The sequence below is a fragment of the Mesoplodon bidens genome, assembly GCF_964165515.1.
Source record: "Mesoplodon bidens genome assembly, chromosome: 3".
Lineage (NCBI taxonomy): Eukaryota > Metazoa > Chordata > Mammalia > Artiodactyla > Ziphiidae > Mesoplodon > Mesoplodon bidens.
The window spans coordinates 44837303-44864329 of record NC_138178.1 but is presented as its reverse complement, the minus strand read 5'-3'; the positions used below and the strand labels follow the sequence as shown (position 1 = coordinate 44864329).

The following is a 27027-nucleotide window of genomic DNA, read 5'->3' as shown; positions in this document are numbered from 1 at the left end:
GTGCAATTTGCAGATGAAATAGGAATATTGTCATATATATACAGAGAAAAAAAATAATAATGTTTCAATGTTCTTGATATTTAAAGAAATCTGTAACAACAGTGATATGTACACACACAAATGTACAAAAGCACTTCTTCAATTTATCTCAGCTGAAAGCTTAAACTAAGCAGCTAACTGATATCCTTTCATGGAAAAGCTAAAATGATACTTGGCATTTGAATGAGAGTCTAAGACTGGTCAAGATATCAATCATTAGGAAAGAAAAGCATTGAGGAAGGAAAAGTAAGTTCCTGTGCTATAATATTTCAATGACTTTTTTAAAATTTGATTTTGAAAAGTATAAAATATAAAGGAAAAATACAGAGAATAATACAATAAATGCTGATTTATAATTTTTCTCCTTTAAAAAATAAAATATACTATAAATGTTAGAACATAAAGTAGAAGTCTGCAGGGGCATTTTAAGGCTACTTTTCCTTTCTGAATGACAGGAATTAGCCTTGATAATTCATAGCCACCTTTCAAAATCTTCAGTTTTGCTGTCTTAGTAAATCAGAATCTTTTCTGAAATTATCTGTCACTGTTTTGATTTTCAGTACAATACTTTTCAAATGTATTATAAATTTAATTGTAGCTATATGCTTTCAATAAATAAATACTCTATCTTGCCTATTAGAGTATTTATAATCAATGGCAATTAGAAATCACTGCTGAGATACCTGGGAGTTTCAGTAAAATTTCTAGGTAGCATTTTCCTTTAGGGAAAAGAAGCATCTTCTGGGACCCTCAAGAACCATTAGGACTGACTTATCTTAATGAGCTGTCAGCAAAAGGTCAAGGAAGTTTCAGCAAGAATTCTCTTTAAGACTTGCCTGATAGTGGGAACTGATTTTTTGAGGGAGAAAAAAACACCCTGATACTACCAAACGTAAAATAGATAGCTAGTGGGAAGCAGCCACATAGCACAGGGAGATCAGCTCCGTGCTTTGTGACCACCTAGAGGGGTGGGATAGGGAGGGTGGGAGGGAGGGAGATGCAAGAGGGTAGAGATATGAGAACATATGTATATGTATAACTGATTCACTTTGTTATAAACTAACACACCATTGTAAAGCAATTATACTCCAATAAAGATTAAAAAAAACAACCCTGATTTTTGTCTTGAAAAATCTAGTACTGACTTTTAAAATATTTTTTCAGTGTTTAAAAAAAAATACTATAATGTTACTGACAGATTTCTCCTAAAATTATACATGGTGAATAGAAAGATTTTACCCTCTACCATAAAATAACACTGATTATATTCTAAATTAGTTTATCTTACTTCTCTTTATTCCTTTTATTAAGCTGCAATACTGGCTTAGATTTTATCAATGTGTTCTCAATCATCCAAAAAATAAAAGGCTAAGTTAATAATTCAGAGTATACATCACTCCTTACATTAACTATCCTTTTCAATTTATTTGAAAACTGAAAGGCTAAATTATACTCATTTTAATATTGGTGCCAAAACTACACTAGTTGGTATTAACAATAAACAACTTTTTAACTCCTAGGTCCCAGCTCCAGTGTTTACAATGATGAGGGTTTTCAGCTGTTTATATGAGTCTTATTCCTTATCATCATGGAAAACCACAAGCTGGCTGGCATTGAGATGCTCTCAACCTTCCTTTGAATTCTATTTTGTACCAGCTCAGGACTACTAGGAAATTTTCAAACAATTTCTTGAGATCCCTATTTCCTATCATCCTGTATGAAAAGAGAAAGTAAACAACTTCCTCTGCTTACTTATTAGTTTGAAGAAGTGGTTCTCAACTGAGGAATACTTGAAAGTAGAGACATTTTTACTTACCACATTTTCCTTATCACAGTATGAACTGAAATCACTTGATACAATTGCAGCATACTGAAGCAGAACTTTATTGATGGTCTAGGAATAAAACATTGTGAAATGTATCCAGGTAAGTAAAGACCTATATGTATGTATATACAGATATATGAATCTATCTCCACACACACACACACACACACACACACACACAATCCAGGTTATGTTAACTGGGAAAACTTTTCAAATGTCATTTTCAGCTGAACAAAGGCCATAAGTAGTGAGTAAATCTACACTCTTGCCAAAAGAAGGATCTCAATTAAACTATTATATTTAGATGACTATTTGTAATATTTCCGAGTACATTTGGAAAATATTCCACATGCATCCATTCCATTTTAATACAACCAGCTCCATCACAAAATTCTTTATTTCTAACTTATCTAAATACTCAGAAGGTATACTGTTTGGTGGTAACCTCCTCTACGCTTGGATACTTATTACCTAATGCCCCCTAATGATTTTTCTTTTCCTGAATGAATGACACTTCATGCTTTCATCATCTCTCATGGTTTCTAGTCCCCATCCTCTCCCCCTCCGCCCCCCCCCCCCACCATGACAAAATTCCTTGTGGTGGTTATTTTTTCAATTTTCTTCAATGTTCTTAAATACCTCATTATGAGAGGGGGGGTCAGAACATTCCCATATATGTCACTTTGCAATGAATATTTTCAGTAATTTTCTATGATAAGGAGCGTTACTAATAACAAAGACCACCTCTTAAGACCTAAACTTTAGCTTTTGTTGCATCACACTATCTCAATACATTTACCTTTAATTAGTAAGTTATTTACATCAGTCGGTACATCAAGGGGTATTACTCTTACAATCAGGAAGACAAGAACCCTGGTCCAAATCCATCTTTGCAGTCACATTTTATGCATGGAGCTTTACAGTATTAGAGCAACACAGAGGACAAGAAGACTGCAGTATTTGTTAAGTGACATTAGTAATGTCACTTCAGTGCTTTATATGCTCTATTTTAATGCATCCAACATAAGATAGAATCCCCTACAGATGCCTAGGTTTGGTCTAAAGGGTAAAAATAAATGGTGAGATTCTGCTCTCCAAGTTACTAATTGATTTCTGATGACACTGGAATGTGAAGGTAGTATAGCTTGGTGGTTGAAAGAATTCCATTCATACCATTTCTAGTCTTGTTTGAATTATTTAAAGTTTCTGAGCTTGTTTTGTCATTTGAAAAATTAGGAAAAATAATTGTATCTATCTCTTAAGAGATGAGATATATATATATATCTTATATATATATAATGATTAGCACATAGTGGTACTCAATGACTTATAATTATTATTTTTTAAAATTAGGATTATGTTCCCAGAGAACAAGGAATATGTGGGTTTTATTCACCATAGTATGGCCAACTTGGAGCCAGGAGTCAATATTTGTTGATTTGCTTTTAAGTAGTACTGAAAATACCGTTACTTCATATTTCTCAGTTTTAAATTAAACTACCCAAACTTGTCAAGAGCAGCCATACAGCCATAGGAATTTTCACTACTCATGTGCCCATTTTACCACTTATCACGGCTCCTAAATGTACCGGCTATGAAATTCGAAGCATTTGTTTGATACCTTATTCAGTCTAACATAGAGAGAGTGAATCATCTTACTTTAAGATCCATTAAAAAAATAGTGAATCATCCCTTTAAGATCCATTTCACAATGCTAGCTAAAGTATCCTCTAAAGTGTCTGCAGATATCATTTATGTGTCTTCTCTCCAGGGGATGGTTTAAATCAGTCTAAGTCCCAGAAAGATAATATGATTTCAGTATCTTTTGATACAAGGATCCCAATCCTAAGAAGGATAGGGTTTTCAAGACTGATGGTCACATGTGATGAAATAAAACAAACTCCAGTAATCTAAAGTTACTGTGAAATAGCTAATTATATTAACTACAAAGGGCTATTTTTATTTTTATGATTTTCAATTCTAATAACATAGAATTTATTTTTCAATGAAGGTTGCCAATTTCTATTTCTCAGAAAATGTTTTTCATTCCTTGTGATAATTCATGTCCTTGTGATAATAACTGATTAGCATTGAATGCCCATAGATTAAAAATGCTTTATTTCATTTAAGTTATTTTACTGTGTCAATAAAAGCTCACGTTTCCTCAGTGACACATGGAGCCTAATTCTTTTCTTCTTGCTTCAGAGAGTCCCAGTTCGGCTTTCCTGCTACTCCTACTCAGTGCTTCTGTGTCTCCACCTTACATAACTTTCTACCCGACTACTCTGAGGGTGAATTCTAGTTACTTTTGCAATATGTGCAATTATGACAGTATGTTACTAAATATATTAACTCTGAGATTATGAAATTCTCATCTGAATCTGCTTCTACTACAGAGTTCCAGGAATAGCATGTAACATAGTTTTAAAAACACTATCCCTAATGACCCTGTTTCATTCTTTTCTTGTCAGTCACCCAAAACACAGCTGTTAGTCAAGAAAAGATTTCGGGAATTTTTTAGAATAATTCTCCTACAGAATTCACTGTAGATTTCCCCATTATGGGAAATTGGAATCAGCTGCTACCAAGAAAGTCCCAATAAATGATTTTTAGCTATTATTACCTCTTTAAAAGTGTGAGGTTACTTTAGTCTTCCTAGTAAACAGATATAAAGACTGGAGTTCAAAATATCTCATGGCAGATAAATATTTTAATACAGTTTAGGCTGACAGCTTGTCTGCCTAAAAGCCTTCATTGGCTTCTCATTTTCTACTAAAGAAGTTCGGCTACTTCGCCAGTTCTTTACGACACTTTACAATGCAGGTCTAACTTTCCAACTGTAATTCCACAGCATTCTATGAATCCTATGCTCTTTCTTCAGTGGGACCTCTCAAGCTAGAACTCCTGAGTCACAGAATGGTGAAGGACCACAAAGATTCTCTCTTGACCAAACTCTACCCAGGTTCTTCCGAGTCCTCTTCCCTACTAGGCCTCAACCTTGGCCTATAAAGACTTGAACAAAACAGTAGCATAGTTTCTAACAGCTCAAGGCCACACCCCTGGGATGATTCTACATGCCCTGAAAGTGCCTGCCTGAGAAAATGCAAGGCTGCCAAAAGATTTACCACTTGTTCCAGCCAACACCTGAGGATAGGGCCCCTGTTTCCCAGCCTCTGGGGGAGGGTAGGAGGCTAACTTCGATAAGCACCAGTTAGCAAACCCAGATGGGCTTCCCGTGGACCAAACCCCCTCTTCCTGCTTTTTGAGCCCCTGCTTGTGCCCTCCCTGTTCCTACCTTCTGCCTCTAAAACAGCCAGTGACGTCTGTACAAATCAAAATTGACTCTCATTCAGTCTGGACTCTTCCCCATTGCACTCATTTATTGCTAACTAAAATCTGTCCTTACAACTTTAACTAGTATCTGGCTTTGTTTATTTTTGACAAAGGCTCCCCCATAGGGTTGCCCAACCAGTATCTGATGTTGGGTGAGCAGGAAGTAAATCTTTGTTGTGTTAAATCATACAGTTTCTTGGTTTCCTTGTTACCTCAGCAAAACTATCCTACTACAGTTAATAAAGATGCTGCCTCCTACAAGAAGCCCTTTCCTAATCCACCTGTCAGTGAACCAGGCTTAAACTTTTCTAAGAGCCAGAGTCAATGACAGGGTCAGGCTCAAGCCTTCCATTCATAAAGGATCTCAAATTTAGACTTTTTGTGATAACACAAATGAAGTAATCTACTCTTGTGTTGGTGTCTGTGGTTGAAAGCAGTAGCATGTTAAATGTATACATCCTTTAGGGGCTGAATTTTGTCCCTCAAAATTTATATAATGAAACCTTAACTCCTAATATCTCAGAATATGACTGTATTTGGAGACAGGGCCTTTCAAAAAGTGAGTTAGTTAAAATAAGGCCATTAGTGTGAGCCCTAATCCAATATGACTGGTGTCTTTATAAGAAGAGAAAATTTAGACACACATAGAAACACCAGGGTTGTAGGTACACAGAGGAAAGACTGTGTGAGGACACAGTAAGAAGATAGTCATCTGCAAGAAGCCCTGAGAGCCCTCAGAAGAAAACAAACCTGCTGACACCTTGATCTTGGATTTATAGTTTCCAGAACTGTGAGAAAATTAATTTTTACTGTTTAGGCCACCATTCTGTGGTATTTTATTTATGGCAGCCCTAGCAAATTGATACGTCTTAAATATTATACAATTTCACTGAGTTTTGGCAAGTCTTTATTTTTTAACATGATCTATATCTATATCTCTCTACCTATCTCTCTATCTATATAGATAGAGAGATATAGATATACACTAGGCTTTTTTCAACCTCTGAGATACCCTGATTATAGCATTTGACGTTTTCATAGTTGTTTATAGGTTTGGCCATCTCATTATAGGTTTTTTGAGGCCAGAGATTGTGCTTATTCATGACTACATCTCTTAAAGTGGCTAGTAAATTGTGCAAGTGAGGCAAAGAGTAAGCCCTTGTCAAACAAACAGCCAGCTGAAACCTCTGCCATCATCCAACCCATGAAGCCAGGCTTATCCTTAGGGCCTTCAGGCATAGGAGTGTGTAGGTCATTGCCCTACATCCCTACATTTGTCGTATCATTACCGTGATTCAAAATCTCCAAATATTCACTGTTTCTTAACTGAACAGTTTCTTAAACTGTCCAAAAGATTAAGTATAAACTTCTCAGCCTGGGAAGCAGAGCTCTTCAAGATCTGGACCCATCCTCACTCTCCTAACATTCCCCACCACTTCTCCCAGAACAGATTTTTTTTTTTCCTTTTCTTTTCCTTTTTTTTTCTTTTTTGCCAGAGGATTGTTTCTCCCTGCTCTTCACGTCACACTCAGCTTTTCCTTTCTCTTTGTTCCTGCTATTCCCGTGGCTTACAATACTTTTCTAACTTCACCTTTTTAGGCTGAATGAGCCCTGTTTTCCCAGGGAAACTGTATTTCAGCTCTCATTAGTTTTCCTTCCGCTCAAATTAGTGTGCACTCTACTATGCTTGAGATTGAATTGTGTCCCTCTTCATGTCATCTTCCAATTAGTTCATGTCATGTGGTCTTGATTATTCTGTGTGTGTGTGTATATATATATATATATATATATATATATATATATATATATATATATATATATTTAAGATTTGAAGGGCAGAGACAGCAGTTTTTATTTCTTATATTTCCCCAGAAACTTTTGCAAAGTAGTAAGTACTTTGCAAGCCTTCTTAGACAGTAAGAGGAGGAAGAGGTCTTGAGAGGAATCTGGTTGCTCAAAATCAATTTGCCAACTAAGAAAATTAAACTCATAAAAATCAAGGGACTTTGTGACCTTGATTGTGACCACCTAGAGGGGTGGGATAGGGAGGGTGGGAGGGAGATGCAAGAGGGAGAGGATATGGGGATATATGTATACGTATATTTAATTCACTTTGTTATACAGCAGAAACTAACATAATATTGTAAAGCAATTATACTCCAATAAAGATGTTTAAAAAAAAAATCAAGGGAACTGCTCAGACTCACACTACAGTTATTGGCTGATTTGAAGTTAGAACTCAGTTTTCATTACTCCAAGTTTAAATACTTTTTATCATACTACTGATTAAAAAAAAAAAACCTGCGATTTGAATATGAAATTCCAAGATTTATTTTCAGCTACAAAGCTGAAATAGAAATTAATTTGGCCACCTATGGTAGTCTCATCAATTACAAATGACTGAGTCATTCATGTGAATAATTAATAGATTTTTTAAGATGATAAATCCATACTTAGGAAACAGGAAGGATAAAAAGAGAGTCAGATGACAAACCTGAAACAGCCTATTTTTACTGGAATTAGAAAATTAAATTGGGGTAGTAGTCAGACAAGACTAATGCTACAAAACAACAGTATTTTTCAAATCCTGTGCAGGAAAATAACAACATGCCATAGTCCCAGCGAAGAAAGGATTCATTCCATTTAACCTACCTTTGCAAATCTTCTCATTAAGTGAGATAATGCTTCAGGATGGGGACATTCCAGTTTCTTAATAATCTCAAAGCTCTGATTAAGCTGAGCAAAGACATCAACCACAGAGGAAGAAAACAGTGCGTGATCAGATGTCTGCTGGAACTGAGGGGAGAGAAGGTGAAACCATCCTCATAAGCATACTCTAGAGGGACTGTGGAAGGAATCCATTATTTCACAAAAACAGCTCAATCTCCTATATCATATACTTTCATTTCCCAGTAATAAAATGCTTGCTTATTTTAAAATCATCCATCTCCTTTTCTGGAAAGTGTAGTAAAACTAATATCATGGGGCAGGTTGCTATTAATTGGTTTCTTCATTACTGAATTGAGGGACTGGTTCTTTCAATTTCTCATTCCCCACAGGAATTAGGATGGTTTAGCAAGCCGATTGTGGCTCAAGACATTTGATTTGCTCCAGAGGGATTGGGAGGGTGTCTGTTCCTAATCTTGGAATCCTGGAAGGGTTCCAGAACAACAGGGGAGTTTTGTATAAGCCCACTGAACTTGTAGATTCAGACCAATTCAAGGAGTAAAGAATCCTGGGGCAAAAGGGTGATCAATTTTTTTTTAAAGCAATTCCCTAGGGTTCTTTTCAGCATTTAAAATTGTGTTTTAATTATATTTTGGTAATGAGAGGATTAAAATGAAACTTAATTAATAGCAATAAGCCTAAAAATTCCCATTAGCTTAAAAGTGAGCAGTGTAAATGAATCTTGACAATAAGCAATCTGAAAGTCATTTAAACTCACTCCATCTTTTTTGTCTCTTCCCAGGGCTCCATGAAGGAATTCCATTGACACGTCTTCATTTTCATCTAGCCACTGCATGACAAAAGGTTCAAACCACCTGAAAAAAAATCAATAGTATTGCATACTGTAAAAGATGTCATTTGCACATGACTAACAGTGAATACTGCTCTTTTCTTATCTGAGAGTAATTCAGGACCAAAAATCTCTTCATTCTCTTTTTCTAGTTCTGCCACCTTGAAGACCTTTAGTTTCACTTCTCAAACATATCCCCTTCTCAAAATTCCTTGGCAGTCCAGTGGTTAGGAGTCCAAGTGAGCTTCCACTATATGGGGTACAGGTTCATGGGTTCAATCCCTGATCGGGGAACTAAGGTCCCGCATGCTGTGCAGTGTACCATATACATGTGTGTATATATATATATATATATATATATGTGTGTATATATATATATATATATATCCCCTTCTCTTTTACCTTCAATCTCTACCTTTCTCTGGGCCCTTCCAATGCTGCCTCAAATATGCTTAGTTCCCAATTCCCACTCTACAATTCCCTTTACAATTCAAAATCCTGTAAAATGTAGATCTTGTGTGCTATGTGCCCCACTGTGCCATTCTCTCATTTCTTAGGGCTTTACCATCTGGCTTTCATCTACACCGACTCATCTCCTGTAACTGATACTGGGTGCTCACCTTTAATTTTTAGTGATCTGCAATCCACCGGTAGGTGGGTTTTGTGAATGGTCTAAGTTTCAAAGTTCTTTTTTCTGTATGGATGTACAGTTGTCTAGCACCATTTATTTAGAAGGTCATGCTTTCCCCCACTGCTTTGAGTTGGCATCTTTGATGCAAATCAGGTAACAGCAATGTGTGGATTTGTCTCTGGACTATTTTGTTTCATTGGTCTATTTGTCATGCACAACACCATACAATTAATAATTAACTTTTGAATAAGTCTTGATGACTGATAGTGCAGTTCTCCAACTTTTTTACTTCCTCTTCAAGATTGCTATGGCTAGTCTTAGCCCTTTGCATTTCTATGTATTACATATTTTTGAATGAACTTGTCAATCTACACAAAAATAGCTGCAGGACTTCTTATGGGATTGCTTTGAATCTGTATGTCAATGTGGGGAGAACTACCTCCTTTACAATAATGCATCTTTTTAGGAATATTGTATATTTTTATTTAGTTCATCTTAAGTAATCCTCTCAGTAATATTTTATAGTTGCCTCAATAGAGGGCACGCACATCTTTCATCACATGTGTTTATCACAGTTTTAATGCCATTCAAATGGTATTGTTTATATGTAATTTTCTAACTGGGGCTATCACATAGAAATTCAATGAACTTAACTACATTCACTTTTTAGATTCTATTAGTTTTCCTATACTTTCTTTTGAATTCCCTAGGTGTATAAATATGTCATATACACATATGGATAGCATCATTATATGCTTTTACAACCATTATACTTTTCTCTTTCTTGTCTTATTGTACTGTCTAGGACTTCTAGCACAATGTTAGATAAAAGTGATGTTATCAGCTATTGGTCTCGTCTTTTTAAAAAAAATTTATTTTACTGAAGTATAGCTGATTTACAATGTTGTATTAATTTCTACTGTACAGCAAAGTGATTCATTTATACATATATATAATCAGTCATTCTTGATCTTGGGGAAGTTTTCATAATTTTATCCATGAGAATGTTTGTACAGTTTTTTTCAAAGGGTGGGTCTTTTATTAGATTAAAAGAGTTCCCTTCTATTCCTAACTTGATAAGAGATTTTTATAATAAATTAATCTCCTATTTTATCTAATTATTGTTATATATTTAGTGTAATGATTGTAGCGATTTTCTCCTTCATAATTTAAATGTGGTGATTTACATTCATTGCTTTTAAAATGTTTAACTAATCTCATATTCCAGGAATAAATTCCCCATGGTCATGTTATATTACTGTTTATAGACCACTGAATTCTATTGGCTAATATTTCATTTATTTTTTTAAACTACGGTCAGAGAGAAATTGGCCTGTAATTATTCTTACTTGTCATGTTCTCAATAGGTTTTAGTAGTGAGGATATGCTGACCTCAAAAAGGATTTGAGAAGTATTCCTGCCTTCTCTGGAACAGTCTGTGTAACATTGCTGATATTCTTTCTTAAACAGTTGGAAGAATTCCATTTGGAGCCATCTGGGCCTGGAGTTTTAATTGTGACATGATTTTTATTTAAGGATTCACATTTTAAAATAGTTATAGATCCGCTCAGATTTTAACTTTTTTCCTATGATAGCTTGATAAGTTTTCTTTTTAAAGGAATTTGTACATTTTGTCTAACTTTTAAATGTGCTACCATAAATACTCTCTTAATAATTTTTTATCTTTGTAGCATCTTTAGTGACATCTTTTCCTGAAAATGGTAATTTGTGACAAATCGTCTTTCACTGGCCTTACTAAGGTTTTTTTTTGATTTTTATAGTCTTCTCAAAAACACACTTGGCTTTTTAATTTCTCCTTAAATTTTCTACTTTATTTTTATTCCAGGTCATGTTGATTATTTTCTTTTTCTAATTTCTCTTGACTTGATTGGCTTTTAAACATTTCTTCTGATAACTTATATTACTGATTTTATAGTTTTTTTCCTTTCTCTTTATAGAACTAGAGCTATAAATCTTCCTCTATTTACTGTTTTAGCTGTAATCCACAAGTTTTGACATGCCATATTTTATCACCTAGTTAAAAATATCATGTAATCTACACTGTGATTTGTTTTTTGACTTATGAATGATCTAGAGTACCTGCTTAATTTCCTTATCTGGTGACTTTCTAGTTATCTTCTTGGAGTTGATTTTTGGCTTAATTCCACAGTGGTCCAAGAACATACAGTATATGCTTCAATCTTTTAAAATTCATTATACTTGCTTTTTGGTCTATCAGATAGTCTATTTTGGTAAATGCACCATGTACATCTGATAACAATGTGTATTTTCTCATTGCTGGTTATAATTGTAGATAGGTAGTGTGTGTGTGTGTGTGTGTGTGTGTGTGTAAACAATATCTATGAAAATTTGTGGAAACTCTGGGTGACCAGAAATAGATGGACAGATATCATGTTGTTGAAATGTCTTTTTTCTTAATGACATTTTTTGTCTGATTCTTCAATCAGTTTCTGAAAGACGTATAATCTCCAAATAGAACTGTAGATTTGATTTTTCATTTTACTTCTGACAATATTTGCTTTATATATTTTGCTGACATGTCATTTGATACATACAAATTTAGAAATGAAATATCTTTTTCAATTTTATTTTTGAAATATTTTAATTGAAGTATAGTTGATTTACCATGCTGTGTTAGTTCCTGGTGTATAGCAAAGTGAGTCAGTTATGTATGTTATGGTTTCATATATATATATATATATATATATATATATATATATTCTATTTCATATTCTTTTCCATTATGGTTTGTTACAGGGTATTGAATATAGTTCCCTGTGCTACACAGTAGGACCTTGTTGTTTATCTATTTTATACATAGTTGTTTGTATCTACTAATCCCAGACTCCTAATTTATCCCTCCCTCCCCCTTCCCCTTTGGTAACCATAAGTTTTCTTTGTGTCTATGAGTGTTTGTTTTGTAAATAAGTTCATTTGTATCATATTTTAGAATCTACATATAAGTGACATCATATGATATTTTTCTTTCTCTGTCTGACTTACTTCACTTAGTGTGATAACCTCTAGGTCCATCCATGTTGCTGCAAATGGCAATATTTCATTCTTTTTATGGCTGAGTAGTATTCCACTGTATATATGTACCACATTTTCTTTTTTTTTTTTTTTTTGCGGTATGCGGGCCTCTCACTGTTGTGGCCTCTCCCGTTGCGGAGCACAGGCTCTGGATGCGCAGGCTCAGCAGCCATGGCTCACGGGCCCAGCCACTCCGTGGCATATGGGATCCTCCCGGACCGGGGCACGAACCGGTATCCCCTGCATCGGCAGGTGGACTCTCAACCACTGCGCCACCAGGGAGGCCCTGTACCACATTTTCTTTATCCATTCATCTATCAATGGACATTTAGGCTGCTTCTATGACTTGCCTATTGTAAATAGTGTTGCTATGAACTTTGGGGTACATGTATCTTTTCAAGTAAGAGTTTCCTCCAGATATATGCACAGAAGTGCGATTGCTGGATCATATGGCAACTCTATTTTTAGTTTTTTAAGGAATCCCCAAATTGTTTTCCATAGTGGCTGCACTAATTTACATTCCCACCAACAGTGAAGGAGGGTTCCCTTTTCTCCACACCCTCTCCAGCATTTGTTATTTGTAGACTTTTTGATGGTGGCCATTCTGACCAGTGTGAAGTGGTACCTCTTTGTCATTTTGGTTTGCATTTCTCTAATAATTAGCGATGTTGAGCATCTTTTCATGTGCCTGTTGGCCATCTGTATGTCTTCTTTGGGGAATTGTCTATTTAGGTCTTCTGCCTAGTTATTTTTAAAGTTTGAACAAAAAGAAAAATGATATTTATTTATTTGTTCTGCCCATTTTTTGATTGGGTGGTTTGGTTTTTTTTATTGAGTTGTATGAACGGATTTTATATTTTGGAATTTAATCCCTTGTTGGTCACATCATTTGCAAATATTTTCTTCCATCCCATAGGTTGTCTCTACATTTTGTTGATGGCTTCATTTGCTGTGCAAAAGCTTGTAAGTTTGAGTAGGTCCCATTTGTTTATTTTTGCTTTTATTTCTATTGCCTTGGGAGACTGACCTAAGAAAATGTTGCTATGATTTATGTCAGAGAATGTTTTGCCTATGTTCTCCTCTAGGAATTTTATGGTGTCATGTTTTATGTTTAAGTCTTTAAGCCATTTTGAGTTTTTGTGTGTGTATGGTGTGAGGGAGTGTTCTAACTTCATTGATTTACATGTAGCTGTCCAGCTTTCCCAACATAACTTCCTGAAGAGACTGTCTTTTCTCCATTGTATATTCTTGCCTCCTTTGTCAAAGATTAATTGAGTGTAGATATGTGGGTTTATTTCTGGGCTTCTATTCTGTTCCATTGATCCATATGTCTGTTTTTGTGCCAATACCATGATGTTTTGATTGCTGTAGCTTTGTAGTATTCTCCAAAGTCTAGGAGGGTTATGCCTCCAGCTTTGTTCTTTTTCCTCAGGATTTCTTTGGCAATTCATGGGTCCTTCATGGTTCCATGTAAATTTTAGGGTAATAATTAGTTTTATGAAAAATGTCATGGGTAATTTGATAGAGATCAAATGAAATCTGTAGGTTGCTTTGGGTAGTATGGCCATTTAACAATATTAATTCTTCCAATCCAAGAGCATGGGGTACCTTTCCATTAGATATCTTTCCCATCTTTTTGTTGAATTGCTCCTTTAATCATCATGAAAAATTTCTCTCTCTCAAAATATTTCTTATCTTAAAATCTATTTTGTCTAATATCAGGATAGCTGTGTAATGTTCTTTTCAATTATTTTTTTCATCCTTTTACTTAACATTTCTAGACTCATGTTTTAGGTGAATAAATTGTAAGCAAGATATTTTGGGTTTTGCTATTTTATCTAGTAGGATAATACTTGTTGGCTAGAGTATTAATCTATTTGCATTTAATGATTACACTTAATTTTCTGATACATTAAATTTTAAATCTATCATCTTGCTTCCCCCACCCTCAATTTCCTACTTGCTCTTCCTTCTTTTCATTCTCATTTCTTGACTTTTATGTAATTTTGTTTTATCCTCCTCCCCTTCCCCATTATATTATTGATGCATAGTATTATATTATACCTTAAGGGGTTACACTATAAATTATAATACACATCCATGACATATTTAAAGCTTTTTAAAATGAGTATTTTACACTTTTCAAACAAGCCAAGGATCTTGTATTTACTCAGTGTATCACTCTTCTACCTTTTCATGCTATTGCTGTCTTCTATTTAAAATTTATTTATTTATTTATTATTTATTTTTGGCTGCATTGGGTCTTCATTGTTGTGCATGTGCTTTCTCTAGTGGTGGTGAGTGGGGGCTACTCTTCATTGTGGTGCATGGGCTTCTCATTGCGGTGGCTTCTCGTTGCAGAGCACAGGCTCTAGGCACATGGGCTTCAGTAGTGGCTCATGGGCTCTAGAGCACAGGCTCAGTAGTTGTGGCGCATGGGCTTAGTTGCTCCGCAGCATATAGGATCTTCCCAGACCAGGGATTGAACTTGTGTCGCCTGTATTGGCAGGCAGATTCTTAACCACTGCATCACCAGGGAAGTCCTAATCCTATGTATATTTTATTTTACAGATTTAAAAAACTTTATAAAGTTAATGTGTTTATTTATTTTTTAATTTTTATTTTTTTAATGTGTTTTAAATGTACACATTTGTTCACCTTCTTTAATGATTGTAATTCTTTACTATATTACTGTATTTTTATCTTGAGTCATTTTCCTTGTCTGAAGGCTTAGAGTATATTTTTGGTGACAGTCTGCTGGAATATGTTCTCTCAACTTCTCAGTTATATAAATGTTTTTATTTTCCTTTATTTTTGAAGGCTACGTTTGACACTTGTAGAATTCTAAATTGTTAGTTGTTTTCTTTCAGCACTTAAAAGATATCATTGCATTGTATTCAGGTTTCAGTCACTTCTATTGAATAATCAGCCAACTGTTTTATTGTAGTCTTCCCTTTCTTGACCCAGTACATTTAAAGATTTCTTCTTCTTTTTGATTTTAAGCAGTTTTCTATGATGTGCCTACAGGCAGTTTTCCTTGCATTTACCCTTCTTAGGATTTATAGAAATTCTTGAACTGTGGCTTCATGTTTTTCATCAGTTTTGCAAAATCCACATCTAGTAACTCTTCACACACTGCTGTAGTACTGTTTCTCTCTTCTCCTTTTCTGGAGCTCAGGTCTTTGTACATTAGACCTTTTTATAATTTGTCCCATATATCCCTGTTCTATTTTTTCTATATTTTGTATTTTTGTTTCTGTTTTTATATGAATATATTCTTCAAAAATATGTTCCGGTTATTTAAGCCCTCTTCTGCTATGTATATTCTGCCATTAGGTCCATCTATCGCATTCCTAATTTCATCCTATTTCAGTTCTACAATGTCCATTTTATTCTTCTTATAGGTTCCATTTTTCTGTTGAAATTCTCCCATAATTTGAAGTATGCATCAAACTCTATGTCTGATAAGACTAATTTCTCTTTTTCTCTTGGATTCTAGTCATTTGGTCCTGTTGCCTGGCAGTCTTTAATCTTTTGTTAAATACTGTGCATTGTCTATGAAAAAATTGTGGAACCTTTGGTTGATCATTTCCTCCAAAGTGGATCTGAATTTCTTCTTGTAGACAGAATGTAGGGAGATCACCACAATCTAGGAAAGACTGGGTTTTAGACTGGGCTATTTCCAGTTTGCCTGTATTTTTAGGACAGAGTCCTTCAGGGTTCTCACCTGAAAACCTGGGATGTTTATAATGCTGCTTCTTTCTTAGGAAGGCTTGCTTTCTAATTTTTATCTCACCAGCATTGTGAGACTGCAGAAGTCTCTGCTTGGTTTTTAATCTCTTAGTGCCTGCTTTCTACTTGTTTATTTCTGCCTCACTCTCCACACATGGGCAGATTAAGGATCAGAGAATACCTCAAGGAGAAACTGCATGCAGCATGCTATACTTACTTCTCTGTAGTTCTCTTTATTCTAGGATGTTGGTCCCACAAGACAAAGCAGCCTTCAGAGCCTTGAACACCAATGTTTGTTTCTCTAGCCCAGGGAGATCACTATAAACTCTGGGTTACTGTTCTCTATTTGACCACCATGACTTATATGGCAAATTGGTAAATGCATGTAGATGGAGAGGACTGGAGAGAAACTGCAGCACATACAGGGTTCACCTCAATGCATTTCTTTTCTCAGGGACCTTAGCTCCTCAATCCCTGGTTGCCTCAATTGCTCTCTGATACTGTTTAATTTTATTTTGTTTTTATAGTTGGTCTTCAGTGAGCATGTTAGCTTGATTTAAGTTAATGTAGTTTAGTTAGTCTACACAGAGCCAGAAGCAGAATTCTCTTGGTAAATGGCTCCTTTTTTCATTTCCCTATTCCCAGTCAATGATACTACCAATGCTTAGGCACATGTACTGCATGTTTAACTCTTCCTTCTTTCTTTTATCCTCATGTGTCTTTAGTTGACAAATTCTGTAAATTCGATTTTTGAAATTCTCTCCCATACATCCTCATCCTTTACATTTTTACTACAATCACTCTATTATGTATATAAAATTTTTATTTCTCCCAGTATACAATTCTATCTTATAAGCTTCTATGAGAAAAGTTATATAAGTGGGCAGTTCTAATCTCATCACTATGTTACTCACTAACTTCTAAATCCCTTCCCGACTCCCCTCCATTCTCTACCTTTTCCAACCCCTACAATGCCTAATAAAAGCGGTAAAACCTTCAGAGTATTTATATAATCTAGTTCAAAACCACATTTCCTACATTACTTTCTACTAATTTTGTAAAGATACCCTGTACTCCACTGAAATGAAACTATTTCCCATGGACCATAGCCCATGTATTCCTTCCTCCATAATTATAACTCATAACTTTCCTTTAGTTTTCTTGCCATAGCCCGAACAACATTTCAAAGACTGTATCAAATGCTATCCCATCCATAAATACTGCGTAGAGTCATTGAAATGGGGTAATATCTCTCTTCTGTGAGACCCCATTGCACTTTGCTCATATTACTTGAATTAGTAATTATTTCAATTTGCCTTGTTTTACCAGGATTTTTGTTCTTACACTATCTCCTTGGGTATAAGCTCCTTTCAAGCTGAGGCCTTTATTTTGTTCACTATTGTCCTACAACACTTGGCATAGTGCCTAGAATTTGGAAGCCCTCCCTCAACAGAAAAAAACGGAATTCTGACAAATATAAAATGCAGAGTATTATAGATCTATGTGATTACAATTGTATCTGATAGATTCATGTTTCTGAAAATGTTACCTGTTTAATAATGACTTCTAGTTTAGAAATATAAATATCTAAGACATTTTTAGGTTTGAAATAAAGAGTAATTTGGATTATATAGATCAATACACAAGCACTCCTCATTTTCCCAACAAAATTTGAGTTCAAGCACTTTTACAAGAAATAATTTCATCATGTGAGCCATTATGTATTATGTCTTACGTATTTCTTTCTCTTTGAGTTGAATATCCAAGTAAGTCATACTTGAAAAATGTAACACAATTTAATTAAATATGGTTCCCAAAGGTATGCAAATCATTTAATGTTAATTTTATGACAGAAATGTCAGCATTCAAATGAAGATTATGTGAAGAGATTTTAGGGCTGCATAATTCAGGTTTAATTTTACAGGACTATGAATTGAGAATAAACTTGGGGGTGAAAATCACTACTTACAAGGAATATTCAGGAACGGCATCCTTGAAGGCAGGAAGTTCTCGCACATATTCAATATAAAACCATTTCACTTTGAAATGCAAATTCATATAATCGGTGCTCTTGCATAACCGCTGCTTTTCATGTTCTGTAATGGATAAAATCAAATATTTAATAAAGTTTGGTTTGCCAACAATGCTGTGTTCCAATCTACTTTTATTATTCGTATTTCAAAAAGGAAGAAAATAACATATCTGAGGTTAAAGCAAATTGAATTGCTAAAGACAGACCTGAAAGTTTACAAAATGCAAAAATCATCTGTTAGGTCCTATGTAGAATAGCTTAGGCAGTAATGAGAAATGACTTGAATGCTCTAATGTGCCTTCCTGAAAAAGGTGAGAATTCTGGTGTGTTAAAGAGTGACAATGTATCACCATTTTTCTATTTATCTGCAAGCTTTCACATTTTGAGTACTTTCAGCATGATGCAAAGTGCCAGAAAGAATGAAAACTTGTAAGTATGAATAAAACATGAATCAAACTAGGAGGCATAATCCCTGATTAATAATGGAAATGTGAATGAGTAGATTGCATTTTTGGCCTGGATATTTAATACTTAGAGAATTAAGGAGAAGAATTATACTTAACTTCTAAGCTAGTTGATTTCTTCTTCACCTTTTAAGTTCAGCAAAAATTATTTTGTATGCTGTGACCTTTTTTTGACATTTATTTAGCAGGATTTTCTTTTTTTAATTTTTATTGGAGTATAGTTGAGTTACAAGGTTGTGTTAGCTTCAGGTGTACAGCAAAATGAATCATATATATATATATATATATATATATATATATATATATATATATATATATATATATATATATATATATATATATGTAATCTCCACTCTTTTAGATTCTTTTCCCATGTAGCAGGATTTTCTAATATGGGACTTTTTTTCTCTCTCTTGCTCAAAAAATATAGCTTAAAACTGTTACTTTGATCTGAACATATAGTACTGGGGAATAGAGACAAAAATAATGTTACTGAACACATTTAACTCTGCTCAATATTAATATGTTGGCCAATTCTGGCTCTAAGTATAGGCACAACCAAACCCCAAATATCCCTAACTATATGTAGGTTGAGAGTGTCCTCTGAGAAGTTCTGGTAGAGGTCTGTGAATCTCCTTCAAGCTAAGGGCTTTAATTTATAATAGGAACACCCTTTAGTTAATATTCCAGGCTGAAAACACTAACTGAAGCAATTAGATTGTTATAAGGTAATTGAGGTCATCCTTGCTTTTCAAAACCTGACTGTAAAGAGAGTTAAATCCCAATAATAAACACAAGAGGCAACACAACCCCAAATCGAACATTTTCAAATTATCTAAGCAATGATTAATTCAAGACAATTTGTAGAACCAAGAAAGAGGCAGAGACACAGAGAAAACATACATCTATACACAGAAACAAGAGTAATATACTAGTACCTATAGACCAAACTCCCAGACAAAATTATGAACTAGGTGACTGGCTGTCGCTGTGCAAGGATGGGCCTGGCAACCAACCAGACTGGGAGCCAGCCATGCCTACCAGACTGCCCCCAGTGGTCTACCCTCCACAATAGAGGGATCCACACACATAGGGGCACCCCTAGAGCATACAGCTCTGGTGACCAGTGAGGAGTGGGCTGCTGAGACACATAGGACATCTCCTACAAAAGGCCACTTCTCCAAGGTCAGGAAACATAATCAACATACCAGATACATAGAAATAAAAACAGCAAATTAGACAAAATGAGGTGACAGAGAAACATGGTCCAAACAAAGGAACAAGATAAAACCCCAGAAAAAGAATTAAGTGAAATGCAGATAGGCAGTCTATCTGAGAAAGAGTTCAAGGTAATGATTGTAAAGATGATCAAAGAACTCAGGAAAAGAATGGAAGAACAGAGTTATTAGTATGTAAATGTTATCATTATTACTATGATTTATGTCATAGAATGTTCTACCTATGTTTTCTTCTAATTTTATGCTTTCCAGTCTTCCATTTAGGTCTTTAATCCAGAAGTTAAAACTGTTTAACAGAGATGAAGAATACAATAACTAAATGAAAAATACACTGCTAGGACTCGACAGTAGGTTAAATGATACAGAAGAACAGATCAGTGAGTTGGAAGATAGAGTAGTGGAAATCACCAAAGCTGAACAGAAAAAAGAAAAAAATAATAAAAAGAAATGAGGGGGCTTCCCTGGTGGCACTGTGGTTGAGAGTCTGCCTGCCAATGCAGGGGACATGGGTTCGCGTCCAGGTCCAGGAAGATCCCACATGCCGCGGAGCAGCTGGGCCCGTGAGCCATGGCCACTGAGCCTGTGCGTCCGGAGCCTGTGCTCCGCGATGGGAGAGGCCACAACAGTGAGAGGCCTGCATACCACAAAAAAAAAAAAAAAAGAAATGAGGAAAGTTTAATAAATCTCTGGAATAACATCAAATATTCTAACACTCACATTACAGAGGTCCCAGAGGAGAAGAGAGAGAAAAGGGCAGAGAACATATGTGAAGATATAATAGCTGAAAATTCCCTAACCTAGAAAAGGAAGCAGACCTCAAAGTGCAGGAAACACAGAGAGTCCCAAACAGGATCTACCCAAAGAGGACCACCCCAAGACACATTGTAATTAAAATGGCAAAAATTGAATATAAGAGAAAATATTAAAAGCAGCAAGGGAAAAGAAACCAGGGAACTCCCATAAGGCTATCAGCTGACATTTTAGCAGAAACTAAAGTGATGAAAGAGAAAAACCTACAACCAAGGATACTCTATTGGGCAAGGCTTTCATTTAGATTTGATGGAGAAGTCAAAAGTTTAACAGGCAAGCAAAAGGTAAAAGAGTTCAGCACCACCAAACCAGCTGTACAAGAAATGTTAAAGGGACTTCTATAGGTGAAAAAGAAAAGGCCACAACAAAAAACATGAGAATTACAGAAAGAAAAATCTCCTTGGTAAAGGCAAGTATCCAGTAAAGGTAGTAAATCAACCATGTACAAAGCTAGTAGGAAGGTTAAAAAACAAAATTAGTAAAATCATCTATATCCACAATAACCAGTAAAGGGAAAACTAGACAGCTACATGTAAAAGAATGAAATTAGAACATTTTCTCACACTATATATAAAAATGAACTCAAAATGGATTAAAGACCTAAATGTAAGACTGGAAAGCATAAAACTAGAAGAAAACATAGGTAGAACATTCTATGACATACATCATAGTACTAATTTTTTTGGATCTGTCTCGCAGTCAAAGGAAACAAAAGCAAAACTTTAAAAATGAGACCTGATTAAAATTAAAAGCTTTTGCACAGCAAAGGAAACCATCAACAAAAATGCTAAAACCTACTGAATGGGAGAAAATATTTGCAAATGGTATGACTGATAAGGGGTTAATATCCAAAATATATAAACAACTCATACAACTCAACATCAAAAAACCCCCAAATAATTTGATTAAAAAAATTGGGCAGAAGACGTGAATAGACAGTTTTCCAAAGAAGCCAGAGATGGCAACAGGCACAGGAAAAGATGCTCAACATCACTAATCATAAGATAAATGCAAATCTAAACCACGATGATGTATCATCTCACACCTGTCAAAATGGCTATGTTCAAAAAGGTCATAAATTACAAATGTTGTCCAGGATGTGGAGTAAATGGAACCCTAGTACATTGTTTGTGGTAACGTAAATTGGTGCAGCTACTGTGGAAACAGAATGGAGTTTCCTCAAAAAACTACAAATCGAACTACCATATGATCCAGCAATTCCACTCCTGGGTATATATTCAAAGAAAATGAAAACAGTAATTTGAAAAGATACATGCAGACCAGTGTTCACAACAGCATTATTTACAATTGTCAAGATATGCCAACAACCTAAGTGCTTGATGTACACACACACACACACACACACACACACACACACACAAATGGAATATTACTCAGCCATAAAAAAGAATGAAATCTTGCCATTTGCAAGAACATGGACCTGGAACATATTATGCTTAGGGAAATAAGTCTGAAGGAGAAAGACAAATACCATATGTTACCACTTATAGGTGAAATCTAAAAAATAAAACAAATGAATGAATACAACAAAGAAGCAACAGACTCACAGGAAGAGCAAACTAGTGGTTACCAGCGGGGAGATGGAAGGTGGACGGGCAAGATAGGGGTAGGGGATTAAGAAGTACAAACTACTATATATAAAATTAATAAGCCACAGGATGTATTATATAGCACAGGGAATGTAGCCAATATTTTATAAAAACTATAAATAGAATATAATCTATAAAAATTCTGAATCACTATGTTGTACAGCTGAGACTAATATAATACTGTAAATCAACTATATCTCAATTTTAAAAAAAAAGTGCATGTAAACTGAGATTGGATAGAAAATATGTAACCTCAGAGAAGAAAAAAAAGGTTGAACAGAAATTTTTAAAAGTTCAAAGATATGCTTAAATATTTTAAAACAGGAAAAAATTAAAGACAACAGACATCATGTGACTTGGGAAATGTATTATTTGGTGCCACTGTAAATAGAACACAAAATATGTGAAATATTTTATTATAATGGCATAATTAGTCATTTTGCTGAAATAAAGATGAAAATACACATTTCTGAAAGAAAAATATAATTTATGACTTATTTGTATCTTCACTGGAAAACACAAACATTGCCTCTTAGGACACCAAAATATGCATATTGATAATTCAATTGTTATCTTTGATATTTTGCCAACTTTCAGCATATTAAAAAGTAACTGGTCCAAATTTTTTATTGTATCAATATGAAAGTAAGTTTATTTTTTTTCTTTTAAAAAAATTATTTATTTTATATTTGGCTGCATTGGGTCTTCATTGATGCGTGCGGGCTTTCTCTAGTTGTGGCGAGTGGGGGCTAATCTTCATTGTGGTGCGCGGGCTTCTCATTGCGGTGGCTTCTCTTGTTGCAGAGCATGGGCTCTAGGCGTGTGGGCTCAGTAGTTGTGGCACACAGGTTCTAGAGTGGAGGCTCAGTAGTTGTGGTGCACAGGCTTAGCTGCTCCACGGCATGTAGGATCTTCCCAGACCAGGGTTCAAACCCGTGTCCCCTACATTGGCAGGCAGATTCTGTTTTTTTTTTTTTTTTTTTTTGCAGTACGCAGGCCTCTCACTGTTGTGGCCTCTCCCATTGTGGAGCACAGGCTCCGGACGTGCAGGCTCAGCAGCCATGGCTCACGGGCCCAGCCGCTCCGCGGCATGTGGGATCCTCCCAGACCGGGGCACAAACCCGCGTCCCCTGCATCGGCAGGCAGACTCTCAACCACTGTGCCACCAGGGAAGCCCGACAGGCAGATTCTTAACCACTGCACCACCAGAGAAGCCCGAAAGTAAGTTGACTTTTTGAGGTAAGACGATAGAACACATTTCATTTAAAAGTTTATTAGCTTGATTTAGAAATGATAAATATTTAGGTCTATGCTATGTGGACCTCCATTTATGCTCTTGTCTTTGCAAGTGTCAGAGGTGAGAGCCTGGAAATGTATTACCTCTTCTAAGAGTTTTTGCACATTATCAGAATCCTGAAGGGAAGGGTAACCCAGTTCCATCTAATAACAAAAATGTTTACTGAGTGTGTAGCTTGTGCCAGGTCACATGGGAGGCACTAGAGAGATAAAGATGACGGACTCATATGCACAGAGCTTAGGGAAGAAGGGTGACATGTAACTGGGAATTAAATATAGTATGGCAAGTGCCATGATTTGATATGTACAGGAGGATGTGGTCTCTTGGAGGAGATGAATTTAGCCCAATTTTACGCTTTAGGTGAACAATTAAATACGGAAATTATTTGCTGTTAGTGGTTCAGGGCACAAAGAGGAATTTGAGCCAGATGACACATATTATATAAAACAAAACTTCATATAAGAAATGTTATTATATATATATATATATATATATTATATATATATTTATCTGCAAAATTTTATAGGTATGGTTCCAATTAAGGCTTTGGGCTTTTTCCTCTTTCTACTCATGTTCTGGTAGCAAGTTTGGGTGAACCCTATGTTGTGTCATAAAAGGAAAAGGTTTGCTAATCCTGCCCCTTACAATGAAGTCACCTCTGTACTTTGGAGAGTAGGTAAAAGCCAGTTGTGGGCAGTCCCCAGTCAAATTTCTAGACAAGACCTACAGTTTATTTGCTTAACCATTTATACTTCACTTCTCCATAAATGCAGCAGTCTTGCCTTCTTCCCTTTTTGGGCACTCTGCTCAGAGCTTACAGCCCTCCCCAAACCCACTCTCCTGGACTCTGCAAGATCTCTGCCCTCCTACATTCCCCTCATTCCTGGTGTTCCCACATTTCCAGGAAGGGAACACTTCTATTTGTCTAATGTTCTGTAGCCACACTGTAGGTAGGGCCCCCAACTCTTCTTCCCCACCTACCACATCCCTCCTACTGAGGATAAACACACTAAAGGAGAAAAGAAGGAGACCGATGATCTTTTAAAAAGGTGAAATTTTGTTTTGCTCTAGTCTGGAGACCATCTTTTCTAGTTCCTAAGAATGTATGTGATATGATAACTCAAATTATCAGGGTTTTAGTACCACCCTCTGCTAAAACACAAAAAACTAACCTTATAAGAACTACTAATAGTTTTCTCCTTAAAGAATTGCTTTTGAGGGGAAGACCTTCAAGATGGCGGAAGAGTAAGATGTGGAGATCACCTTCCTCCCCACAAATACATCAGAAATACATCTACACGTGGAACAACTCCTACAGAACACCTACTGAACACTGTCAGAAGACCTCAGACCTCCCAAAAGTCAAGAAACTCCCCACGTACCTGGGTAGGGTAAAAGAAAAAAGAAAAAAACAGAGACGGGAATAGGGACAGGACCTGCATCTCTGGGAGGGAGCTGTGGAGGAAGAAAAGTTTCCACACATTAGGGAGCCCCTTCGTGGGGGAAGACGTGGGTGGTGGTGGTGGGGAAGCTTCAGAGCCACGGAGGAGAGCACAGCAACAGGGGTGCAAAGAGCAAAGCAGGGACATTCCCGCACAGAGGATCGGTGCTGACCAGCATTCACCAGCCTGAGAGGCTTCTCTGCTCACCTGCTGGGGCGGGTAGGGGCTGGAAGCTGAGGCTCAGGCTTCTTCGGAGGTCAGATACCAAGGAAAGGACTGGGGTTGGCTGCGTGAACACAGCCTGAAGGGGGCTAGTGTGCCACAGCTAGCCGGGAGGGAGTCTGGGAAAAATTGTGGACCTACCTAAGAGGCAAGAGGCCATTGTTTCAGGGTGCATGAGGAGAAGGGATTCAGAGCACCGCCTAAACGAGCTCCAGAGACAGGTGTGAGCGGCGGCTATCAGCACAGACCCCAGAGACGGGCATGAGATGCTAAGGCTGCTGCTGCAGCCACCAAGAAGCCTGTGTGCAAGCATAGGTCCCTCTCCACACCTCCCCTCTCAGGAGCCTGTGCAGCCTGCCACGGCCAGGGTCCCATGATCCAAGGACAACTTCCCTGGAGGGAACAGACAGCATGTCTCAGGCTGTTGCAACTTCATGCCTGCCTCTGCCACAGCAGTCTCTCTGCATTCCATACTTCTCCCTCCCCGCCGCCACCACCCACCCTGGCCTGAGTGAGCCAGCGACCCCTAATCAGCTGCTACTTTAAATCTGTCCTGTCTCAGGCAACGTACACACAGAGGCGGGGCCAAATCCAAAGCAGAACCCCAGGAGCAGTGTGAACAAAGAAGAGAAAGGGAAATTTCTCCCAGCAGCCTCAGGCGCAGTGGATTAAAGCTCCAAAATCAACTTGATATACTTGCATCTTGGAATACCTGAATATACAACGAATCATCCCAAAATTGAGGTGGTGGACTTTGGAAGCAATGATATATATATATATATTTTTTTTTTCTCTTTTTGTGAGTGTGTATGTGTATGCTTCTTTGTGTGACTTTGTATAGCTTTGCTTTTATCATTTGGCTTAGGCTTATGTTGTTTTTTTGTTGTTGTTGTTGTTGTTGGTTTTTGCGGTACGTGAGCCTCTCACTGTTGTGGCCTCTCCCACTGTGGAGCACAGGCTCCGGACGCACAGGCTCAGCGGCCATGGCTCACAGGCCCAGCCGCTCCGCGGCATGTGGGATCTTCCCAGACCGGGGCACGAACCCATGTCCCCTGTATCTGCAGGGGGACTCTCAACCACTGCGCCACCAGGGAAGCCCGTATTTTTTTTTTTTTAGTATAGTTTTTAGCACTTGTTATCATTGGTGGATTTGTTTTTCGGTTTGGTTGCTCTCTTCTGTCTTGCTTCATTTTTTTATTACTTTTTAATAATTATTTTTTAATAAATTTATTTTATTTATTTTTCTTTCTTTCTTTTTTTCTCCCTTTTCATCTGAGCTGAGTGGCTGAAAGGGTCTTGGTGCTCAGGCTGGGTGTCAGGACACTTGCCTATGAGGTGGCAGAGGCAAGTTCAGGACATTGGTCCACTAGAGACATCCTGGCTCCATGTAATATCAAACAGTGAAAGCTCTCCCAGAGATCTCCATCTCAACGTTAAGACCCAGCTCCACTCAATGACCAGCAGGTTACAGTGGTGGACACCATGTGTCCGCCATGCCAAACAACTAGCAAGACAGCAACACAACCCCACCCATTAGCAGAGAGGCTATCTAAAATCATAATGAGGTCACAGACACCCCAAGACAAACCACCGGACATAGACCTGCCCACCAGAAAGACAAGATCCAGCCTCATTCACCAGAACACAGGCACCAGTCCTCTCCATCAGTAAGCCTACACAGCCCACTGAAACAACCTTAGATACTGGGGGAAGACACCAAGAAGAATGGGAACTACGAACGTGCAGCCTGTGAAAAGGAGACCCCAAACACAGTAAGTTAA

General features: G+C 36.7%; 1 protein-coding gene across 1 annotated transcript in view; it reads right to left on the bottom strand.

The window, feature by feature from the left end:
- Window positions 1-27027, bottom strand: part of UNC13C (unc-13 homolog C) — a gene marked incomplete at its 3' end in the record, with an annotated part of 599652 nt that overhangs the window by 103555 nt on the left and 469070 nt on the right. The window contains exons 20-23 of the mRNA XM_081228462.1: window positions 18101-18227; window positions 8643-8739; window positions 7850-7993; window positions 1856-1933 (exon numbers count right to left, since the gene is read on the bottom strand). Of these exons, the coding sequence (XP_081084588.1) occupies window positions 1856-1933; window positions 7850-7993; window positions 8643-8739; window positions 18101-18227 (446 nt within the window). The remainder of the gene's footprint in view (window positions 1-1855; window positions 1934-7849; window positions 7994-8642; window positions 8740-18100; window positions 18228-27027) is intronic.